Raw genomic sequence first — 21,101 nt, forward strand, 5'->3', positions numbered from 1 at the left:
ATTGGTCAGCAAAGAGGACATAAAAAAGTAAACATTTTTTTATTAAAATAAAACATTTTTTTTCCTGCCACATGGCATTATTCCAGCTTTGTGCTCAGGGAACACATATAGTGCTGGGATTGAAGTCCAGATATCCTCCATGCAAAGGGTGTGCTCAGCTTAGTGAATTATCTCCCTGACTACCAAAGTGGAGTTCATGCCTGAATCATCAATATAGCAGTTCTGGCCCATTTCTTGCAAGGCCCAAAACTCTGGGATTCTCCTGCCTACAAACCTCAAAGGTCTGACTATGCCCAGAGCTGTCTGATCAAACTTTGAGCATCACCACCAGGAAAGGGTCACCAGCAAGCCTCAGCCCGAAGGGAAAGAGCACTGCTGCCCTCTGGTGACATAGGCTCCACAAGCCTTCCAGGGGTGATGTCCTTTCTGTAACCTGGAACAGAGAGCAAGCTTGTCCTTGTCTTAGGCCTTAACTCTTGCTGTTTTCCTCTCCCCATCCCCTCCGGAATGCTTTGTCTGAGCAGCTCCTTAATTGTTCTCTCGATTTCACGCCAATGCTGCCTCTGCAGGGACCATTTAGTCTCATGTCCGAAACAGCACTCAGTCGCAGCCCTTGCCCTTCTCTCTGTTCCATTATCTTATTTCACTTTTCTCAAGCAGTTGACTGATATTTGAAAATGCTGGCAGAAATTCCTTGTCACTTGCCTTTCTCCTTTACCAGAGTGTGAGGTCTGGGAGAGCAACTATGAGGTAAGCAGGGCTGTAGGTCTCCAGGAGTCTCTGACATGAGATTGAGAGATTTCTGGGGCTTGCTGAACATCAGCCTTGGAGACTTTGGGAACCTTCTGAGGTGACTTTGCCCCCTGAATACAGACATCACAGGCCCTCACTACAAGGTTGTTTTGCCCAGAATAATGCAGGGCTCTGGGTGTTCCCCACCCCCAGGTTACTCAAGGCAGCTGAGCTGTACCCCTGTCCTGAGGAGGTGGACGGCGAATAAATCTAGTCACAAGAATGGGGACAGGAGTCTGTCATAGAGAGGAGCCATTGGAGCAGGAGGGCTCTGGGGAAGCAGGGCAGCTGGAACCCTCCAGGGCCAGGATTTGACTGTGACATTCTTTCATCCTGACCGGTTGGTTGTCAGTCGTCTGTTTCTGTGTTCCTGTGGTTCTGATCATGTGTCTGGGCTGCCTGGTTCAGCCTCAGCAGCAGCAGGTCCAATGAGCCTGGAGCCAGGCTTGGTGGCTCTGAAGAGCCGGATGTTAGCAGCATTGCCTCTGGGACTGGTGTTCGGGGCTGAGCTTGATGGAGTCAGTGAGGTAGTTGTCCAGGATGCTCCGATACTGGGAAGGAAAGGAGAAGTCAGTCAGCACTGCCCTATGGGGCTCAGGCTCTGGGCTCTGGTCTGTCCTGACTGGAGTGGTCAAGGGTGACTGTGGGGGCAGGTGCCTTTGGAAGGTCTATCCAGGGGTCCTCAAACTTTTTAAACAGGGGGCCAGTTCACTGTTCCTCAGACCATTGGAGGGTCTGAATATAGTAAAAACAAAACTTATGAACGAATTCTTATGCACACTGCATATATCTTATTTTGCAATGAAGAAACAAAACAGATACAAATACAATATGTGGCCCTCGGGCCATAGTTTGAAGACCACTATTCCCTCATGTCCTGCCTTTAGGTCCCAGCAGTATCCTGTTACCTCACTAATCACCCTCAGCCAGCCTCTGTGCTCCAGATAAGGCAGACAAGATATCTTTCTCCAACTAACCCCAGAGGGAGACTCCCGTCAGCCCCAATCCTCCAATGTTAGGTTGGCCTTTTCTTCCTGGTGCAGCTGCTTAATTTTCTGGGGAAAACTGGACTCTTGAACTTTATGGCCTTAGCTGTGGCCAAAGAGGGACCCAGAAGCAGCTCCCAGCTCCTCTTCTCTGCACAGGCCATAGATCACCTCTCCGGGCTGAGCCAGCTGCTCCTTCCAAATTGAGCCCCACCTCAGGAAGCCGAATACTTTGTCCAGATGAACCGTGGTGGTTTCACTTTATCTATACTCTGGTTCAGGGTACCTGACCCAAGATCTTCCATTTGTTAAGCTAGAAACCTGAATTTTCACCTAGCCAGCTCCTGATATTTTCTCTCCCGGATTTCAGCTCCTGATATTTTCTCTCCCAGATTTGATCATCATCAACCCTGTTGTTCTACCTCTGAAGTTTCTCCTATAGCTGTGTTGGTGCTTATGGTTGTATTTGTGGTACCTGGGGACTCACTAATGAGCTAGTGCAGTTTGATGCCTTTAGTAGCACCCATCCAAAGAGGAAGAAATTATTATTTGTACTTTAAAGAGTGAGAAGTGGGGGCTGAAGCTATAGTACAATACAACATAGTACAAAAGGCCTTGCATGTGGCCGACCTGGGTTTGATCCTCAACATCCCATCTGGTCTTCTGAGCACTGACAGGAGTAATTCCTGAGAGCAAAGCCAGGAGTAATCCCTGAAAATTGCTGGGTGTGGCCCCAAAACAAACAAACAAAAAGAATGAGAAATGTTAGGCAGCTTATAGAAGTTGCTTACAGACACTATCAGAAGAAGCAGAGAGTGAGGCAGGATTCAAGCCAAAGCCTGGATCCTCCCCTTTGGACCAGCCTACCTGTACCCCCACATTGCTGGGGGCACTTCAGTGGGTATGAACTTCCGAGGAAGGAGGGGAGGGATTCTTCTAGAAAATGTTTTTGAAAACTCTCTTAACTTAAAAAAAATGTACTTGTAAGTTCCAACTTTAATGTGTGGAAATCCATACATATTTACATGCCCTTGGAACTTCTATGCTCTTGGAAGTTTGCTTGTTTTTGACTTTGCCTGTGGCTCCATCCAAGGCCTCACACTTTCAAGACAAGTGCCCTGCCATTGGGTTGCATGCTTGATCCAAAAGCAAGCCGTTTTTGGGTGGGTCACACTGGCTGTGTTCAGTGATTGGAGATATTCCCAGTAGTGCTCAGGAGACCCAGTGATGCAGGGGATCAGATCTAGGCCCCTGTGCAAAGTCTGCTCTCAGCCCATTGAGTGGTCTCCCTTCAATTAAGCTTCATGTAATGGTAGCTATTTCTTCTCTGAATCTCTGTGCAACTTGGCACTACACAAAGACATGCCCAATGGGCTCCCAGGCTCTGGGGAGCTGCTGTATGCTAGGGTGACCAGCAATGCAACAGGAAGCCGAGGTCCTATCAAGCACAGGTCTCCTGTGCTGGTGCCCCTGCAGAAGTCCTGCTTCCCTCTAAACCTTTAGTATTTTTTCTGACTGTTAGAAACTCATAAGGTGGGTTTGTGAATCATATGGATCCAGGCCTGGGCCACTCTTCCTCCCCTCGAAGCCCAAGAACTACCATGTCCCTTGTGGACTGGAAATCATCTTCCAACACTCAAATCATTTGTCACTTTTTGGGTAGTCACACCACCACCCATATTCCTTATCTTTTCCCAAGACATTACTGGGAATGTCTTTAGCCCTCCACCTGAGTCTGGGGACCCTGAGGTCCCTCCCCTCTGGCCTTGCTTGCCTTCCTCCAGCAAACTATTCTGGAGCTATTCCCAAAGTGCAGAGGCTCAGAAAGGACATGTGCTTTCCCAGAAGTCCAGGGGAGGGAACTTCCAATGTCATCTGGGGTTCTGCCTATGGGGTCCCCATCAGTAACTTTCCTCTTGATGTGAGGAACAGGTATAAATCTGAAAATCAAACCAAGCTAGCAGGGGTACAGCGAGGGAGCATGCAGGAAAACTATGTTTGGAGTGAGGGTGCTGAGGAAGCCCCATGTGATATACCCATGTTCAGCAGCCCCTGAGTCTATAGGGGGTCACAGAGTAGTGCCCAAGATCAGGTCAAGTATGTCCCAGCCTACAGCCTGATTCTGATGACAGAAGAAGTTACACTCTGGGCCTTGAGCTAGAGATGGACCAGCCTGCTCCCCTTTACACAGGGCAGGCTGGAGCTAGGATGGGGCACAAGATCAGTTTGAGGGGCCAATGGAGTATCAGTGAGGAGGGCAGCAGAGCACCTACAGTCTGCTGCCCTGTCTCAGGAGATGCTGTGGCCCCTGAGGTGGGTGAGTGCTTTGTGGAGTCTGTGATGGTGGATGTCTGCATCCAGGCACCCATCTACATTGCTCCCATTCCCTCAAGCACAGAAACCCTGACTGTCCTTCTCCTCACCCCTCCTTGAGTTTCCCAACTGCAGTCCAGTTTTCAGATTTTCAGGGAACTAAGGCACTGCCTCTGTTTCCTGTTTCCTACTCCCTTAACCCTTATATGGGATACCCAGTTGTCATATCAATGGCACTTGTACCCAGAGGCTTGCTTGTACCCAGGAGCTTGCTTATACTTGGGAGCTCACCTGGAATTTGTCTGTACCTGGAATTTGTCTGTACCTGGAAGCTCATCAGTACTTGTGCTGTATGTACTACTATTGAAGAGAGAGGACAAGTCCCTTCAGGGCTCCTTTCTGTCACTAGTCCCTGTTTGCTGAGTGACCTTACCAGAGGTCTCATGAAGCACTCTGTCCCCTGAGGAGACCAATACCTGCAGCCTTGACTGCACCAGGCTAATGCTGGGAACCTGATATGCTCCTGGTGAAAACTGGCCCTGTCTTGCTGACCACAGAGGATAATCAGCATCTCCTGGGTTGATGCCAGTCCTGACAATGGAAATCAGCCTGAGTGATGGGGCCATCTTTTTTTTTTTCTTTTTGAGGGACCATCTTTAAGGCTGTTTTAGACACCAGCATCATGTGGTCCCAGCAGTAGGAAGAGCCAAGGCCTCTCAGAATAACTCCCATCCACCACCAGGGCCAGACTGCTCCTGGCAGCTCCCAGTCCCCCATGCTCATAGGAGGTCCTGGTGCCACTCACCCTGGACAGAGCGCGGCTAGCCAGCATCTCGAAGGCTTGGACCACATTGAAGTTACTTTTAGCACTGACCTCAAAGTAGGGAATATTCTTCTCTTTACACCAGCTTTGGGCTACCTCGTGAGGCACCTAAAGGAGGGAAGAAGTGATTACAGAGCATTCTCATCATCCTTTCCACCTCATCATCCTCATCATGGTCACTTCTCCTATAATCCCCTCTGCTGTCACACCCTCCACTACTGTCAATCACATTCTAACCCTTTCTCGTCATTGGCACAACACCCACCATTGTTATATTCACTCCTCATCCTCAACATGGTCCCATTCCCAACTCTACCATTGCCACTATTATACTATTGTCATATTCCCATCCATGGTTATTACATCCCGCCACCAACCCTTGGCTACATCATCGACCCACCTCAATCTTGACATTGTCACATCCCACCACTGTTCTATCCTCATCACTGTCATATCCCCACAATTGTCACCCCTAATGATCACTATACCCCTATCACCACCCACATCCATCCCACCCCATTCCATTGTTAACTATGTCCATAACATGTATAGAGATCCAGACAGATTATTTTACAAAGGTCTGTATAGACTGGCTCCATTTTACAGATGGGCAAAGTAAAAAAATAGGATTTAGCATAGATATGGCAGGATCACAGCTGCATGCTACTTCCTAAGACTGACTGTAGGTATTCTTTCCTGCCGTTGGTACCTTATACACTCCTTCAAATGAAGAAGGACATGTCAGATGCCAGCCAGGAAAGGAGATGTCCAGCGAAAGTCATCTGCTTCCCAGGGTCTAAAAACCGCTGTGCTCCTAGTGCTCTGAGATGCCTCACTGGCACTTTAACTTCTTTCCCCTTCCATGCCCTCTGTTGTTCCTTTGGGGTCAGGCACACACAGGGTGATGTGGGGTGGTGCTGGGATTAAATATATGGCCTTACATCAAGCAAGGCACTAACCCAGTCATACTTTTATGCATTTATTCATGCTAAGGTACCTCAGTAAGACAGATGGGCTTAGAGAAGCTCAGTTCTTGACTCACCTCACATAGCTGAGAGAGGACAAGCAGCTTGCTAGGCTGAGGGGTGCTGGCTTAGAGCAGCTACTCCTATCTCACCCATAGTCCTTGGGCTCAGAACCAGGACTCTTCCTAGTCCTGAGTTTGCCCTTGAATGACTCTATTTCTAATCCAAATTCAGGTCCCATCACAGTTTAAACACTCAAAAATGCTCTGGCCAACTAGAGGGTTACTTCCAAATCAAAATGATATTGCTGAGTTTAATGTCGGATGTTTTGTCAGAAAGGAAATGACTGATATTGCAGATTTGTTGGGCCTCTTTATAAACACAGTTTAGTTTGTTGAAGGGGATAAGATTTTTCTTATGGGGAAAGGACCCTCTTCCAGAACTGAGACCCCTTATGGAGAGACTAGATAAAGTCTCTCATCAAATTGTCTCCTCAAGTCAAGAAGGGATCATTAGAAATGAACACATGACATCTTAGTTGACATCTTAGCTAATGGCTTTATACCTGCTCAAGTCCCTGGGTGTAAGATTGAGCATTTCTGCTCACTTCTTCCTGCTTCATAACTTTCATATCCGTTCCAACCCAGCCTCATGTCTTGGTGCAGAGTCCTTGACTGGATATGTCACTGATGCTCAGGATTTGTAGCAAAAAGGGAGGGAAGAGGACTGGAGAGAAGTCAAAGGGCAGGGACACACCTGGGGATTCGGCTCCACCAGAACAAACCCTGAACTAAACTAAACTAAACACCACAGACTGTGTCTTCCCTCTGCCTCTCACCTCCCAAATGAATTGACGGATCAAAATGAAAGTGAAGAGAAACAGTCAGTGCTTCTACTTGATAGCATCCAGCATGGGATGTCTGTAGCTACATCCTGCTGTCCTCACTGTCCCTTCCCTGCTTTATAGGCACCAGATCTGTCAAGGTTTTTGTTTTTTGCAACTTGTCCCCTTCTCTTTCCCTATGAAAATTCGGGACCCTCAACAGTTAGAAAAGCCAAACAGGGGCCGGAGAGATAGCATGGAGGTAAGGCATTTGCCTTTCATGCAGGAGGTCATTGGTTCGAATCCCGGCGTCCCATATGGTCCCCCGTGCCTGCCAGGAGCAATTTCTGAGCAGACAGCCAGGAGTGACCCCTGAGCACTGCCAGGTGTGACCGAAAAAAAAAAAGCCAAACAGACTGGCCTGGAGGTGACGTTGGAGACCTGGACATGTGAAATCCTCACATTGTGTCCTCTTGGCTCTGATTGTATCCAAAAGCAATGAGCTTTGCATTAAAGGATTTTATTGTGCACAAATCACACGTCTAACAAGTATTGAGTACTGAAGCCGATCGGCCACTCTGGTCTCAGGTATGAGCTTCCTTATATACTCTAAAACTGCAATACTATAATTTTCTTATGCCCTTTATAATGATTGGTTAGATCCACCTGGAGGGTACATTGTTCATATTTCCATGGGAACTGTCAGACTACCAATTTCCCTCTGCTTATTTGATAGATTGATACTTTGTTCGAGAAATGGTTGGGAAGTTTTAGAGCATGATTGGGAGTAACCAAGAGTCAGTTCACCCTGTCTGAGAGTCAGTTCACCCTGTCTGCTTGCACAAAGCCTCATTCCAGAGAGAAGGGAGGGTGTGTGTGTGTGTGTGTGTGTGTGTGTGTGTGTGTGTGTGTGTGTGTGTGATGGAGGAACTTATGTGTGTGTGTGTGTGTGTGTGTGTGATGGAGGAACTTATGTTAAGTCTCAATTCGAGGTGGTCTTCCAGGGACAGGCAGCACTTTAGGAATTTTTGAACTGATAAGGACCAGTGGAGTTTGCAGGCCTTCCTGATCTCTACCACCTTGGTACTCATCACAATACTATAAAGCCAACCCTATGACATTTCTCTGCCACTTTCCTGTACCTGTATATGTACATTGTGTTTCTCAGTTGCATATGCCCATCATACATATGTCTGAATTACCTGAAAAATATGCTAAAATATATAAAAAATTCAGAGCACAAAACCAGACTTTTGTTCTCTTTAGAGTTTGTTCTCCAGTCCAGGCTGGTGGATAGTCTGCCCAGTTTAAGTTGTTCTCATGCCAGGGAAGCATCCCTTTTCCAGTGTCTGCTCTTTGTTCTTTGTCAAGAATACTTTCTTTATTCCTCAAATATCCCATGCATCTGTGTCAGCATTTGAGCATTTGAACCCAAAGATGAACCTCAGTTCTACCCTTAGGGGTGGCCACATGTCCTCTCTCTGTGCCTCTCAACTAGTCCCCTTTCACCCATCATTCCTAACCCCAAAGTCAGCCTTATCTCCTGGCTTAAGAAAAATTTTTTTGTTTTGCTTTTGGGGCCACACCAGGCTGTGCTCAGGGTTTCCCCTTGGTTCTGGGCTCAGGGATCACTCCATGTGCAGCAATTGGCAAGCACTGGTCTATCTCCCAGGCCCCACTTCCCATATTTAAAGTCCCCTACACCTTTTGGGGGGCTATTTCTGTACTCCACTCATTTCGGGTCTTAGAAAAGAGGTTGGGATTGCCCGGGGGTTAACTGCTTCTTTCTTGGTTTGCTAGAGTGTCTGGATTGAATCCAGGGCCTAACACATGAAAAGCAGGTGTCCAGCCCCTATTTGAGCTGTACCCTCAGTTGATTCACTGCATCTCTCTCCAGAACAAAGACCATCCTTCATTTCGCTTGGACCTTTTTTCCCCTCCTAGTTGGCCTGCACTTTCCATTTTGCCACTTTCCTTTCCACCTTTGTGAACACTTGGAGTGCCCTCTTCAGGAAATTCAACCTCTCACAACACTCACATTTCTTCTCCTCTGACATTCTTAATTTTTTTCCCCTACAATAACTTCTTCCCAGGCCAGACCCTGAACCTCTGTAAGCTTCCCAGTTCTGCAGCCCATTTTGTGATGTGTCTTCTTTGCTGTCAACTTCCTTTGGCCCCACTCCTGCCCTTCTCTTAGGTGGAACTCCAAGCATAAAGCCTTTGGCCTTTTGGCTCGCTGTCTCTCTTCTTCCCTGAATCCATTCTCAATAACTGCACAATTCTGCTCTTCAGAAGCACTTGCCTGGAGGGGGTTAAAGCTTAGCCATATACTTCCTGGCTTAATCACATGCACAGCTATTGACGAGAAACACAGGTAGGCTCTGTGCTCCTCTTTTGTCTGAGTCCACCCACATCACTCATCAATTCCTATCTTTGTTCTTAATTAGCTTCTTCACCCATTTTTTCCCAATAATAGGAAAGCTTCACTGGACTCTGGAGACAATATTGTATTCTATATACTGAGAAAATAAAATCCCTCTAAGTCTTCAATTCCCTAAAAGTTCTACCAGACATCATAACTTCATTAGATTTCAGCTACAGAGGAAGGTTGAAGACAGAAAACTCTTGAGATATTGCAGTTACAAAAGTTCAAGAGCAAAAATCTGCCAGCTGATCTAAAACTACAGCATGGACAAAGGCTGGAAAAGGATCATTGGAGGGACAGTTTTATTGTACCCCCTTTCGCTTGAGTGGAAGAACAAAGCCCACTGGAAAAGCCCTGGGTTTGGGATCTTCAGTGAACTGGTGACTCACAGACACTGGAGGGATCTTAGCAAAAGGTACAAGACAGAGATGACAGATTCACCGAGAACTAATGCCCATTGCCCCTCATGGGAACTAACATGTGTGGGTTCCTGGTGACAGAGATGTGAGTTCTGCAGAGACATAGCCAGACTTGCAGCTGCAAAGACCCATCAGGGGAGGTGACCCAGTAGGCAAAGGATGACTGAGAACCTTGGAATTTAAGAGAGGAGGAAAATGAGACCCTTCTGGAGAGGACCATTTAAAAATTTCCAAGGAGGTTTTGAAGGCCTTGACAGACATCATTTGAAGCACCAACTTTACTCAGAACACAATTATTTCTTGAAAGTACAAGTCAAACAATAAATCCTCTGTTCTCCTTGCTGCTTCTCCTCCTGGCTTCCTTTTTGACAAGATCTGAAACCAGAACTATCCAGATAAGAGAGGAAGTATGGGCACCCACAGCTGGTGCACAGACTCAGAGGAACAGATTCCCTCCTTGAGCCTCAGCCCTCACCTGTGTTGGTTCCTGAGGAAAAAAAGCCAAGGAGACACCTAGCCTTTGGATAGACTAAGGGCTCTGACTTATCTGAGATAGTGATAGAAATTAGAAATTACCTTGAGCTTATGAACCAAAGTGACCACCGAACTGACTTTACATCTTATTTACAGTACAGACTTTTCCTTTGAAGTTGCATTCTAAAGCTTAATGACCGACTTCAAACTATTGTTCTACAAAATAATCAAACTTTGCAAATTCAAAGTAAGCCCTTCTTTATCTAGGTGTAGTTCTGTTAGAGGTACAAGCACTCATTAATCCACCACCCAGCCATCCATCCACCCACCCATCCATCTATCCATCCTTCTATCTTCCTATCTAATCTGGAATCTATCCTTCTTCAGTTTTATCACTTGTCTCTGTGTTGACCATTGTGAAACATATTTCATATATTTCTCTTCTATGCTGGAAGAGAATCTTAATCAAACTTCACTTTCTGGTGCCATTTAAATCTTATTTGATCCAAAATAATTATTTATAAATTACATGTATTCTATTATTTTCTTATTAGAAAACAATCTAATCATCTAATCAATCAACAATAAGTACACAAGTTTGACTACAATCAACAATTGATTGACTGCAATAAAAAATAAATACATGAGTGGGGTTACTAATCAGAGAACTGACCTGTTTTTAAACAGATAGCAATATTATACAGAGGATACTTAAACCAATACTATAAATGCATCGTATATGCATGTATATCTATCTGATTCTGATAGAAATATTATTCTACAGGAGATTCAAGTTTTTTTTCTGTTTTTTTTTTTGGGGGGGGGTTAACATGGCCAGAAGTGCTCAGGGATTACTCCCGGCTCTTGGTGGCCCTTGATGGTGTTCATTGACCATATGTTGTGCTGTAAATTTGATCTGGGATTTCAGTATACATGTACTATTTCTCTGGTTCCTAAATTCAAGTTTGATCTGCTTGTCTCTGAGGATTTAAGTCTCCCATTCTTTGACTCCAGACAAAACTGCCTTTGGAGATCAGAGGAATTGCTCAGTGACTCAGAGTGCCTGCCCTGCTCTAAGTCCTTTGAGTCCCACAAGTGCTGAGCATGATCTTGGCAGCTCTGGTGCCTATAACCCCCAGAACCACAAGTGATTTCCAGTAGCATCACAGTTAGACATGTGTAAGCACCACACAAGGACATGGACAAGGACACAAGGACAAGCACCACACAAGGACTCACAAAGTATGTGAGTCCCATGGGCAGGAAGCATGGCCCCAGAGAACTCATGCATGAGAACGACAGCCATAACCTGTGCACTTCAGCCTAGTGTGTGACCCCACGAACACATGTACCAACACAACTAAGAATGAGAACCTCATGAGCACTGCAGCTGAGTATGTAAGTACCACAACCTATTGTTACACCGCAACAATGAAAACTATGTGAGCACCACTGCCAGGTGTGTAGGCAGCTCTGATCATAACATCAACAACAATGATGGAAAAGAGAGGGATTCAAACAGAAATAAATAAAAACACTAAAAATGTACATAATAGAACCTAACTTATAAAACAAAACAAAATCTCCTTCAATGTCATCTCATACCAGGATATCCTATGCTTGTACTATTTCTTCAGTCTAGAATCACTTCCTCCAGGAAGCCTTTCTATAGTCTGGGCTTGAGTGAGTGCCCTTTCCCCAGAGACAAAACTCGAGGTCTGTCATTGCATATACCATTATACAGCAGTACAATTTCCCCTTAAAGTACTGTTTGCACAATAGACTGCGAATGCCAAGGACTCCCAGATGAGTTCTGTGTAGTCGGCACACAGTAGGTTTCATACAGCATCTGTGGAACGAGTAAATTAAATGATACCTGTCGGTCAGCCAAGTCGACCTTGTTGCCTAGCACCACTATTGGGTAGGACTGCTCCATGGGAATGGTTTTGGCCAGAACATCTCCTCTCCACATCTCCAAGGCTTCAAAGGACTCCAGGTCAGTGACATCAAAGGCCAGAATGCACCCATCGGAGCCTTTGTAGAACGTGGACACCATGGAACGAAACCGCTCTTGTCCACCTGTGTCCCAAATCTAGAGGGCAAAACAGTGTTCCATGGGACCAGGTGAGTTACTAGAGAATCCAACATGTATTTTGGGATTCAAAATATCCCAAGAGGGAGCCATGACCCTTTGGCATGTAGTGCTGCCACTGTGTGCATGCTAGTGTCCTAATAATTGCACCAGCTCTCCAGAACTCTGCTTCCACCAAGCTCAGGTTCTTCTGGGCCACGCGGGAAGACACTAGTTCTCCCACTGGTCAGTTTGGAAAAGGGACTTTGGGACCCGAGGAAGGCACAAAGTATAAGAATGGCATGTCCCTACCCTCAGGTTCTCTCCTTCCACCAGGAACTTTTGCTCTTTTCAAGGCCAGATAAAAAGTACGTGAGGCTTTTTTAGGCTGTTGGTCTCTGTGCGAATACTCTGCACTGCAGTGTGTGTGTGTGTGTGTGTGTGTGTGTGTGTGTGTGTGTGTGTGTGTGTGTCTGTGTGGTGGGGGCAGTTGTGGGATAGGGTCAACAGCCATAGACTGGGAGCAGCTAGTGTGCTCCCACTAAACTTTGCTTATCCAGTCAAAGAAACAGGCTGGCCCATGAGTTGTATTGACCTTGCTAACCTGTATCCTAGACCATTCTAATTCCCTGGGCACATACTATCTGTGGGTGTGGTCTGCAGGCCTGCGAATGACTCTTGGAAGTGTGCTCCTAAAAAAAAAGGGGCTTACCTGCAGCTTCAGTGTTGTGCCCTCCATGATGATGATCTTGGAGAGAATGCTGGCACCCAGAGTGGTTTGGTAGTCCTCAGAAAATGTCTTGTGCACGTACTGGTGAAGGAGTGAAGTCTTCCCTACCCTAGGAAGCCCAGCAGGCTTGTGAACACCCAAATTCTCCCCTCTCCAGCCCTGACTCTTTACTATTCACTCCCACTCACATTACCTGAGACTCTAAGTTTCTTTCTTTCTTTTCTTTTTTTTTTTTTTTTTTTTTTGAGCAGGGTCTTTCTAAGCTTTGCTCAAGAGACCTCAAGGCCTCTCCTAAAGATTCTCAGCTCATGAGACCCAGGACAAGCTGCTTGGATCCTGCTGTCAACTCGGAGGTAAGGGCTATAGTGCTGTCAAGAGTTGGGTCTTTCTGGCTGAATTATAACACTGAGGACCAAGCAGCCAGGGACCAGAGATCGATTTCCAGAAGCAAAGACAAAGTGGACAGAAGGTTTGGAGGGGGCCAGTGAGTGCCTAGGGGAGGGAGAGTGGTAGAGGGGAGGTCAAGTCACACTCAGGTTTGAATCAGAAGTCACAGTCTAACCCCCAGTCTCTTCCTTCTAACTAAGCTCCCTTCCTGGGTGTCACCCTTAATCAGGAGTCATCCCTGGAGGTGGGAACCAAGCCAGGAAGTCTCAGCATTGAGGGGAAGCTGCTGAGCTGAGCTTACCCCAGGGCTCCAATGATGATGAGTTTCAGGTCCACCTTCTTCCGAGGATTCATGAAGGGACTGTAGAGCCTGTGAAGAAACAGGGTGGCTGCAGGCTGTGGGCCGGGCTCTGCCTTCCCTCCCATGCTGCTAATCACTGTTCTGATCCCAGGGACTGAGATCAGGCCTTTTTCCAAGATTACACTGCCGATTCAACACCTTCCATATCTAATCCCTCTCTTCTGTGGGTCACTGTCCCCATGGCTGGAAGGAAGGTGACCTCCCTCAACAGGCACATGCTCATCTGTGCCTGCTTCCTTAGGTAGCCTGGTCTCTAGAGAACCAGATGTGCATCTCTGCAGTTAAGCTTAGAGACAGGGGCAGTGTGGAGAGAGGCAAAGGACCAGGACAAGGGACTGTTGTCAGCATGGGAGGCTGGCATGAAGGAGCGTGCCCCTCCCCTCTGCTGCAATCTCACAATCAAAAGGCTCTTCTCTAGCTCAGCTGGCAGGGGCATTGGTACATGCTGCTGGAAGGCCACTTGGCAGCAAGCACCAAGAGCACTAAAAATGCTCCTGCTCTTCTCTTGTAAGAAAACCAAAGCATCTCAATGCTGCAGAGACTCCGGCTCACATATGCCTCCTGCAGCTCCTTGGAACAAACAGTGGGAAGCTATTGAATGAGTCACTGTATGGAGTAAAGGAGTAAGTCTCTAGAAGGGAATTTGGGGGCATAGTTTGATAACAAGAGAATTCCCGAGCTAAAGAAAAACAAGATGCTGTTCTGCACATTCAGGGCACCCCACTATATCCATATATGCATATTGAGATGCATTCCTACTTGTAGATAAAATATATAGAAAGAAATATATAGAAAACGTAAGTGCTTGAAGTCAGAGAGATAGTATAATGACTCTTGCTTGCATGCAGGTGACCAGGGTTCAATCTTTAGCACCACATATGGTCCTTGGTGTCCCTCCAAATGTGACCCCCTGTGCACAGGAGTAAGCCCTGATTACATCTGGTGTAACCATGGCACTACCAATCAATCAACCAAACTAAAACTGAAGTGCTTAATTTTGGGGTAGGAGATTATGTGATTTTATGTTTTATTATTTTTTCAATAAGCACATCAAAATTATAGCACACTTATAAAAGAAAAAGGAACATACATGTGTAACCTATAGCTATACTTGTATGTTTACTTTTGAACCTTATTTACTTATTCTATTTTATTTTATTTTATTTTTATTTTATTTTATTTTATTTTTTTTTTTTTGGTTTTTGGGCCGTTTGATGCTCAGGGGTTACTCCTGGCTATGAGCTCAGAAATCACCCCTGGCTTGGGGGGACCATATGGGACGCCGGGGGATTGAACCGCGGTCCGTCCTACGCTAGCGCTTGCAAGGCAGACACCTTACCTCTAGCGCCACCTTCCCGGCCCCATACTTATTCTATTTTAAACAGGGGTCAGGGCATATTAGCTTTTTGATTCATCCCTTGCCCAATTAGAGGATAAGCCTGTTGGGTCCACAACACTTCAGGTCCCATCTGGGTGAAATATGCTTTATTCAATAAAGATAGAACTACAGGGTCTAGCCTAGTGCCCTGTTAGTTGAAATTTAGCCCCTGGAGACCCAGGATTGCTAGTGTCTTACCACGGAGAGACCTGCTGGTTATCTGAGGCTCTGCTTGGAGTTGCTTGTTCCTGAAGCTGGAGCTGGTGTCTCTGGTTCTTCTGTGTAAGCCTGGGAGTCTGTGTTGCTCTGTGGGTATGTGCCTGCTGTGGGCAAAGCCTTGAATTAGATTCTTAAATAAAGCAGAGAGACACTTGCCTCAGGTAGAGTCAGAGGAGGCAGTAAAGGGGCCAACTGACTACATTTGAATAAAAGAGCAAAGTATCTTTCTAGAGGCCCGAAGAAGTGCTGTGAGAATTCTGAGGGAGCAGGGAGCAGCTACAGATGGGGCTTGTGGCAATGTGAGGGCTCTCCTAGGATGGTGCTCAGTCAGCTAAGCCTGAAGGCTGTGAGAGAAGCAGGAGGAAGGTTTGCTCCATGGTTTTTTGAAGCAAAGGATACAGAGGGAGGTCAACCTGGAGGGGAAGAGGAAGATGGAAGGTCCATATCAGGCCCGGGATTCATTCATTTGTGCATTCATTCATTCATTCATTCAGCAAATATAATCTCTGTTCTAGGAAAGCAGAACCTCTATTCTAGGAAGAGAAATCAAGGTACTCAGTGAGCTCAGTGAGCTGTCCCTTGGGGACAGCAGCCAGGGAGGAGCCCCAAAAGCCACAGGTCTCTGATCATCACTTAGAGAAGGACCAACGAGATCTTCCTGAAGGCTGTGTGGTCATCCAGTGCCTCAGAGGGGCAAAAGGGGAGCAGCAAGAACCCAACAGGAAGAAACTTTGGCCAATAATCTTCAAGGCAGGCTCTGTGAGCTCCCTGGAACGTAGGGAGTCCCCTAGCCTAGTCCTTCCATGATCTGATGGGCTGATAGCCCCCTGAATGACTGAGAGAAATCAAGGCTCAGAGAAGTGTTAATTCAAACTCATCCACAGGCCACACACAATGGTTAAGTTAATGATTGACTTGAAGGTCAGAGTTCTGCTTCCTTTATAAGAAAATTTGTTTTAATTTAAATTTAGGAGGTTCTCTGAAGCAAGAGGTGTCTGATGCCACTCCCAGGGTTAAATGTCCCAGTGACATTTAACCAACTGTGTCAGATAGTTTAATATGGTACTGCTGGGGGCCTCCAGGTGTCACGCTCAGCAGTGCTCAGCAGGCTGTGTGTACTGGAGACAGACCAGATCTGAGCCCCATGCGGCAGAGTTACTTTTTGAGCTCCTGAGTTTGAACCCAGAGAACTGATGTGCACAAGATCCAGGGCAATTAGGCTCAGGTTATTTTTAGCTCCTTAAAAACTCAAGCAGAGTTTAAAGGAGGTTGAGAGAAAGGCAACCAAGTGACAGGAGGCAGATTAGGAGCAGAGAATTCCAGAGGAAATGGCGTGAGCACAGAGGCCAAGCCTGGCCTTGCTGGGTCAGGGTACATGTCCCCAGTCTGACACCTGCCACTGCTAGTGAGCATGATGTGCCTGGCACTTGTGTCCAGGGCTTTGTGAGCATGTGAATGAGCAGTAAACACCAGTCGTGAATTAGACGAATGAATGCATTATTTCAATACACTTGGTACCAGATACAATTATGGTATATATACTTGTGTAGTCAGGGTTCAAAACTATTAGATGTTTGTGACTATTAGAAAAACAAGGAGGGCACATAAAAATATTTTCTGGCCTCAGTACTATTGTTAACTCTGTTTCACCATTGAGCCAGCAGCCAGCAATGTCTAGAGCAGTGAAGTGTCTCACTGAGTCAGTCCCTAAGCCAAACTTGGAGCTAACTGCTAATTTCTATTTCCTTGTGCAAAAGATGATGTGGCTCATGACCCATGCTTCTCTGTGCCCTTACAGATTGACATGGTGATGGTGCCTATAGGAAGGGTCTGTGCACAACAGAGTCCATAACCAGTGACTGGAGTGAGTGAAAGCACTCCAGAGGCAATCAAAGACAACATACAATATGAAAGTGAGAAAAGTACATGATTCAATAATCAGTCTAAGTCTTTTATTTTGTTGTTATGGTTGTTTTGTTTGCTTGCCTAATTTTGCATACACCCAGAAGTGTTCAGGGCTTACTTCTTATTCTGTGTTAAGGGGCTTGGGGTGGCATGTGTGATATAGCGGACTAAACCTGAATCAGCCAAATGCAATACAAGCACTTTGTTAATGATACTATCTCGAACCCCATCAGAATTCTTACAAATACTAGAAGTAAACTCTGAAAAGATATCCAGCCTTATTGGTAGAGACACACACACACACAAAAAAAAAACATTTTTTTTTGCCATGGAGTGATATCAATTGAAGACTGAGGTGGGGGATGTATCTCTAGTGGAAAAAATATGCTTTGTATGTGCAAGACTCGGTCTTGGATGTTGGCACTGAATGTCTACCCCACCCTCCCCGCCCATCATCACAACATCATCACTAGATGTGGTGATGGAGGCCTTTGAATACCAGAGCCTAGCACTGTTGGGTGGCCTATTAAAGAAAAGATTAATAATATTTTTAGCATTGGCAAGTGTGTACCATAGATACTATTGCATAAATTGCACCATTGTTTTCTGAGGCAATTTGACAATTATCAAAATTTATTATGTGTATATCGTAGGTTTTATTCTAAGAATCTAACCCTAGAATACACCTTATACTCAAAGGCACATTTGAGCAAAGATGATTATTAAAGAGCACTGCTGTACCTCAATGCCTGTCCACATCAATTATTACCATTCAGACCTGAAAATATCAGGCGGTTTTGAAAAAAGTGAAGCAATGAAGTGGAAAGCATTGAAATTTAAGGTACAATAGAAACATCACCAAACATTTTGTATAGTGTAATCATTTGCATAATTTTGTGAATTATACAAAAAAATAACCTTACGTAAAGGATCAGAGAGAAAGTCTAGGGCTTAAGGCACCCCCCCTTTTTTTTTGCCTTGTTTATTGATTCAGTTACTGGCATTGCTAATGGTCTCCCAAGAGCTGTCAAGAGTGAGCCCTGAGCACCGTCAGAATAGGCTTATTAGCCAGTGATTAGTCAGAAGCACCATTGTGTAAAGCCCAAAAACAAACAAAAAAATCAAATAAAAATAAAACCTCTGTGTGGCATATCTAAATTAATATATTTGTACATCCTATAAACACATGGATAAACCCTAAATGATTATTGGGAGGTAGAAAGAAAGGTTAGAGTCTATGAGTTTTGCTTTCTTTCCTTTTCATATGTGCCTTAGATTAAATTTTGTTATAAAAACATACCAGGTGGGGTGTGGGCCCCAAAAACTAAAAACCAAAAAAAAAAAAAAAAAACAACAAAAATGAATCATTGTAATAAAAAGTAAAATTAGGGAACTGGGGTCAAGTGCAAGGCCACAAGTTTAGTCCCTGGTCCTGTCCACATGCACTAAATGCAGATGTAGTAGCTCTGCTGCTTGTGTTGGAAACTTTGCTAACTGTAATCTCTGGTGCCACAAGTGATTTCCAGGCTTTTTGTGGTGGGATGTGAGTGGCTATCATAAATAAAAAGATGAGGGAGCAACAATGGCCAAGACTATGTCCCCCCCCCCCCAACTCCCTGCCCTGCCACTCTATCAACAGGGGAAGAAAAGGGGACAGAATGTTTTATAGTTTTTAAAGAGTGGCTACATTTCATCATTTCTTGTAGCTGTGTACATAGATATATCTCATCTTTATAATCCATCTGTTTTGGACACCTAGGTTGGTTCTATATCTTAGCTACTATGCAAAGTGCTGCAATGATTAATGGTGTGCATGTGGTTTTGAATGAATTTTTTTTTGCCTGGGGATAGATTATATAAAAAAAAAGTGACTTGATTTGTTTAGAAAACACATATCTAATAAAGGAGCCACATTACTTTTATATGTTAGAAGCACATGCTAAGAGTACAGGCCTGGATGGGGGAGGGAGTCTGATGTGACTTCTTGACAAAACACGTCAATTTTTGGGGGGTGATGTAGGGAGGCTGACTGGGACCAGGTGCTAATCATGAGTTTTGGAGTCAGGGTTGTGATCATGTGTTTTGGGGTCAAGGATGTCCCCCATGCAAACATTTGTGAACTTGACCAAGTTATTTATACTTGGTGAGGCTGTTTCCTCTTGGCCCAGAAGGGCATCATCATTAACCGTGGTTTATCTGTTTCGTAGCATTGGTCACACCACAACAGGCTCCCCCAAATGGGGAAGACCCAGGAGAATGGTTGAGCATGTGGGGGTGGTGGACTGAGTCCTGACTCATAGTGCCTACTGCTCTTCCTGTCCTGTGGCTGCCCCACCACAGCTGATGTCTAGTGGCTGGTGTGACACTGCCCCAACCCACGAGGAAAGCCTTTAAGACCATGCAGTCTGAACTTCCTAGCTCTGTGTGTCCTTTTACATTCAAGGAAAGACAGAGCCACATTTGCCTCTGTAGAGCATCATTCTTGTTTGGAGTGGATTTCTGGAGGCCACATAGAAAGTATCTGACTCCACAGTCACATGCCAACCCTTGAGATATTTAATCTTTGTGTTTTCCTGGAATTTTTTCCTCTGCAGAGCCTTTTAAGCTATTCAAACCTTGACTTTTAGGTCCCCTCACAACTCCACCATCATTTGTTTATTCCCTATTTTGCCCTCTCATCTCAGGCAAGACACTTTCCCATGCCTGAGGTGGGCATTAAAGAAGCCACTATTGAAAGTGTCTGGTTCTGTGGCTCAGGAGAACCAGTAGCAGTAGAGGGTGACCAGGGCAGTGACGGGGGGGGGGGGGGGGGGGTATAAAGCAGCTACTACATTGGTGGGTTTACCAAGAAGTTACAGACAAATTTCACCCAGAGCTTAAGTTCTTGTCTGTGCTCCAAATCTTTGGTGGCCTTTGGTCTTGTTTATTTGTTTGTTTGTTTTGGTGATGCTCAGGGGTTACTCCTGGCTATCTGCTCAGAAATCGCTCCTGGCTTGGGGGACCATATGGGATGCCAGGGGATGGAACTGCGGTCCGTCCTGCCCTTGGGTGGTTGTCTTTAATACCAAGCTTCTTCCTGTCCTTTCAGCTCAGTTGCTTCCCAGAGGCCAGACTGAGGCTTCACCCTGGACTCCTAAGCACAGTGGACAGAGGCTCAGAATGCAGGCTTGCTCCCTCTAGCCCAGACTCACATAGCAGACCGCAGGCCCCTGTTATAGACTGCATGTGACAACTCGTCTCCTCTCTCCCCTGCAGCATGTCTAACTCTGTTCATTGGCCTATGAACTCAGCTCTGGGAATAAAGACAGACAAATGTGATCTCCCAAATCTGGGACTTAGGACCGGTTCTACAAGAACTTTCAGACCTGCTGTTACTTGCTACTTCCTATCTTTCTTCTAGCCCCACCAAAAATCCAGGCACAATTTTTAGCCTCATTGTGTTGGTTGATGGGGCATTTCTATAAACAAGAAGGACACTTGTAGTGACCCATGGAGGTCAGTCTTCTGGAGATGGGAAGTGTGCCCACCAGGTATCTTTCCTGGTTTCTTTCCCTGCTGCTTATTTCATTGCCCACCCACTCCTAACACCTTGAAAAGTAGCAAAATCTATCTACTTCAAATCATGGAATTTACAATCTTGGGAGTCAAATTTGTATTGGAAAGGTAGCTCTCTGGGGGAAGAACAAGGCTTTATTGTCTCCCTGAAAGGACAGTTCTTCCTTACCCATGTATAGCAGGCCCAGGCCTGTTTCTTCCATGGAATATATGGATCAAAGGGGATAAGAAACTTCTTGCTCTTCAGATCTTTGAGGGTATTATTTCTGTCTCTTCAAATTGATAGAACACCTCTCGTGTCTCCCCCAAATATCCTAACCTATGCTGGAATATTGACTCTCTAATACACCCATTCATTTATCTATACACTCACTTGTCCTGCTGTCTATCCATCTATCCATCTGTCCATTTAGCCATCTGTCCATTTGCAAATGCATTCATCCATTACTTTGCCCTTCCTTCCTTCCTTCCTTCC

At 45.6% G+C, this 21,101-nt stretch overlaps 1 protein-coding gene across 1 annotated transcript; it reads right to left on the bottom strand.

The window, feature by feature from the left end:
• Nucleotides 1-1,170: 1,170 nt before the first annotated feature.
• On the bottom strand, nt 1,171-13,562 carry RAB7B (RAB7B, member RAS oncogene family). The gene is made up of 5 exons (XM_049770991.1): nt 13,510-13,562; nt 12,804-12,930; nt 11,897-12,112; nt 4,897-5,022; nt 1,171-1,343 (listed from the first exon to the last, which is right to left on the bottom strand). Exons 1-5 carry the CDS (start codon nt 13,560-13,562, stop codon nt 1,263-1,265), a joined length of 603 nt encoding a protein of 200 aa, XP_049626948.1. The 3' UTR covers nt 1,171-1,262.
• Nucleotides 13,563-21,101: the final 7,539 nt, after the last annotated feature.

The sequence above is a fragment of the Suncus etruscus genome, chromosome 3, assembly GCF_024139225.1.
Source record: "Suncus etruscus isolate mSunEtr1 chromosome 3, mSunEtr1.pri.cur, whole genome shotgun sequence".
NCBI classification, from domain to species: domain Eukaryota; kingdom Metazoa; phylum Chordata; class Mammalia; order Eulipotyphla; family Soricidae; genus Suncus; species Suncus etruscus.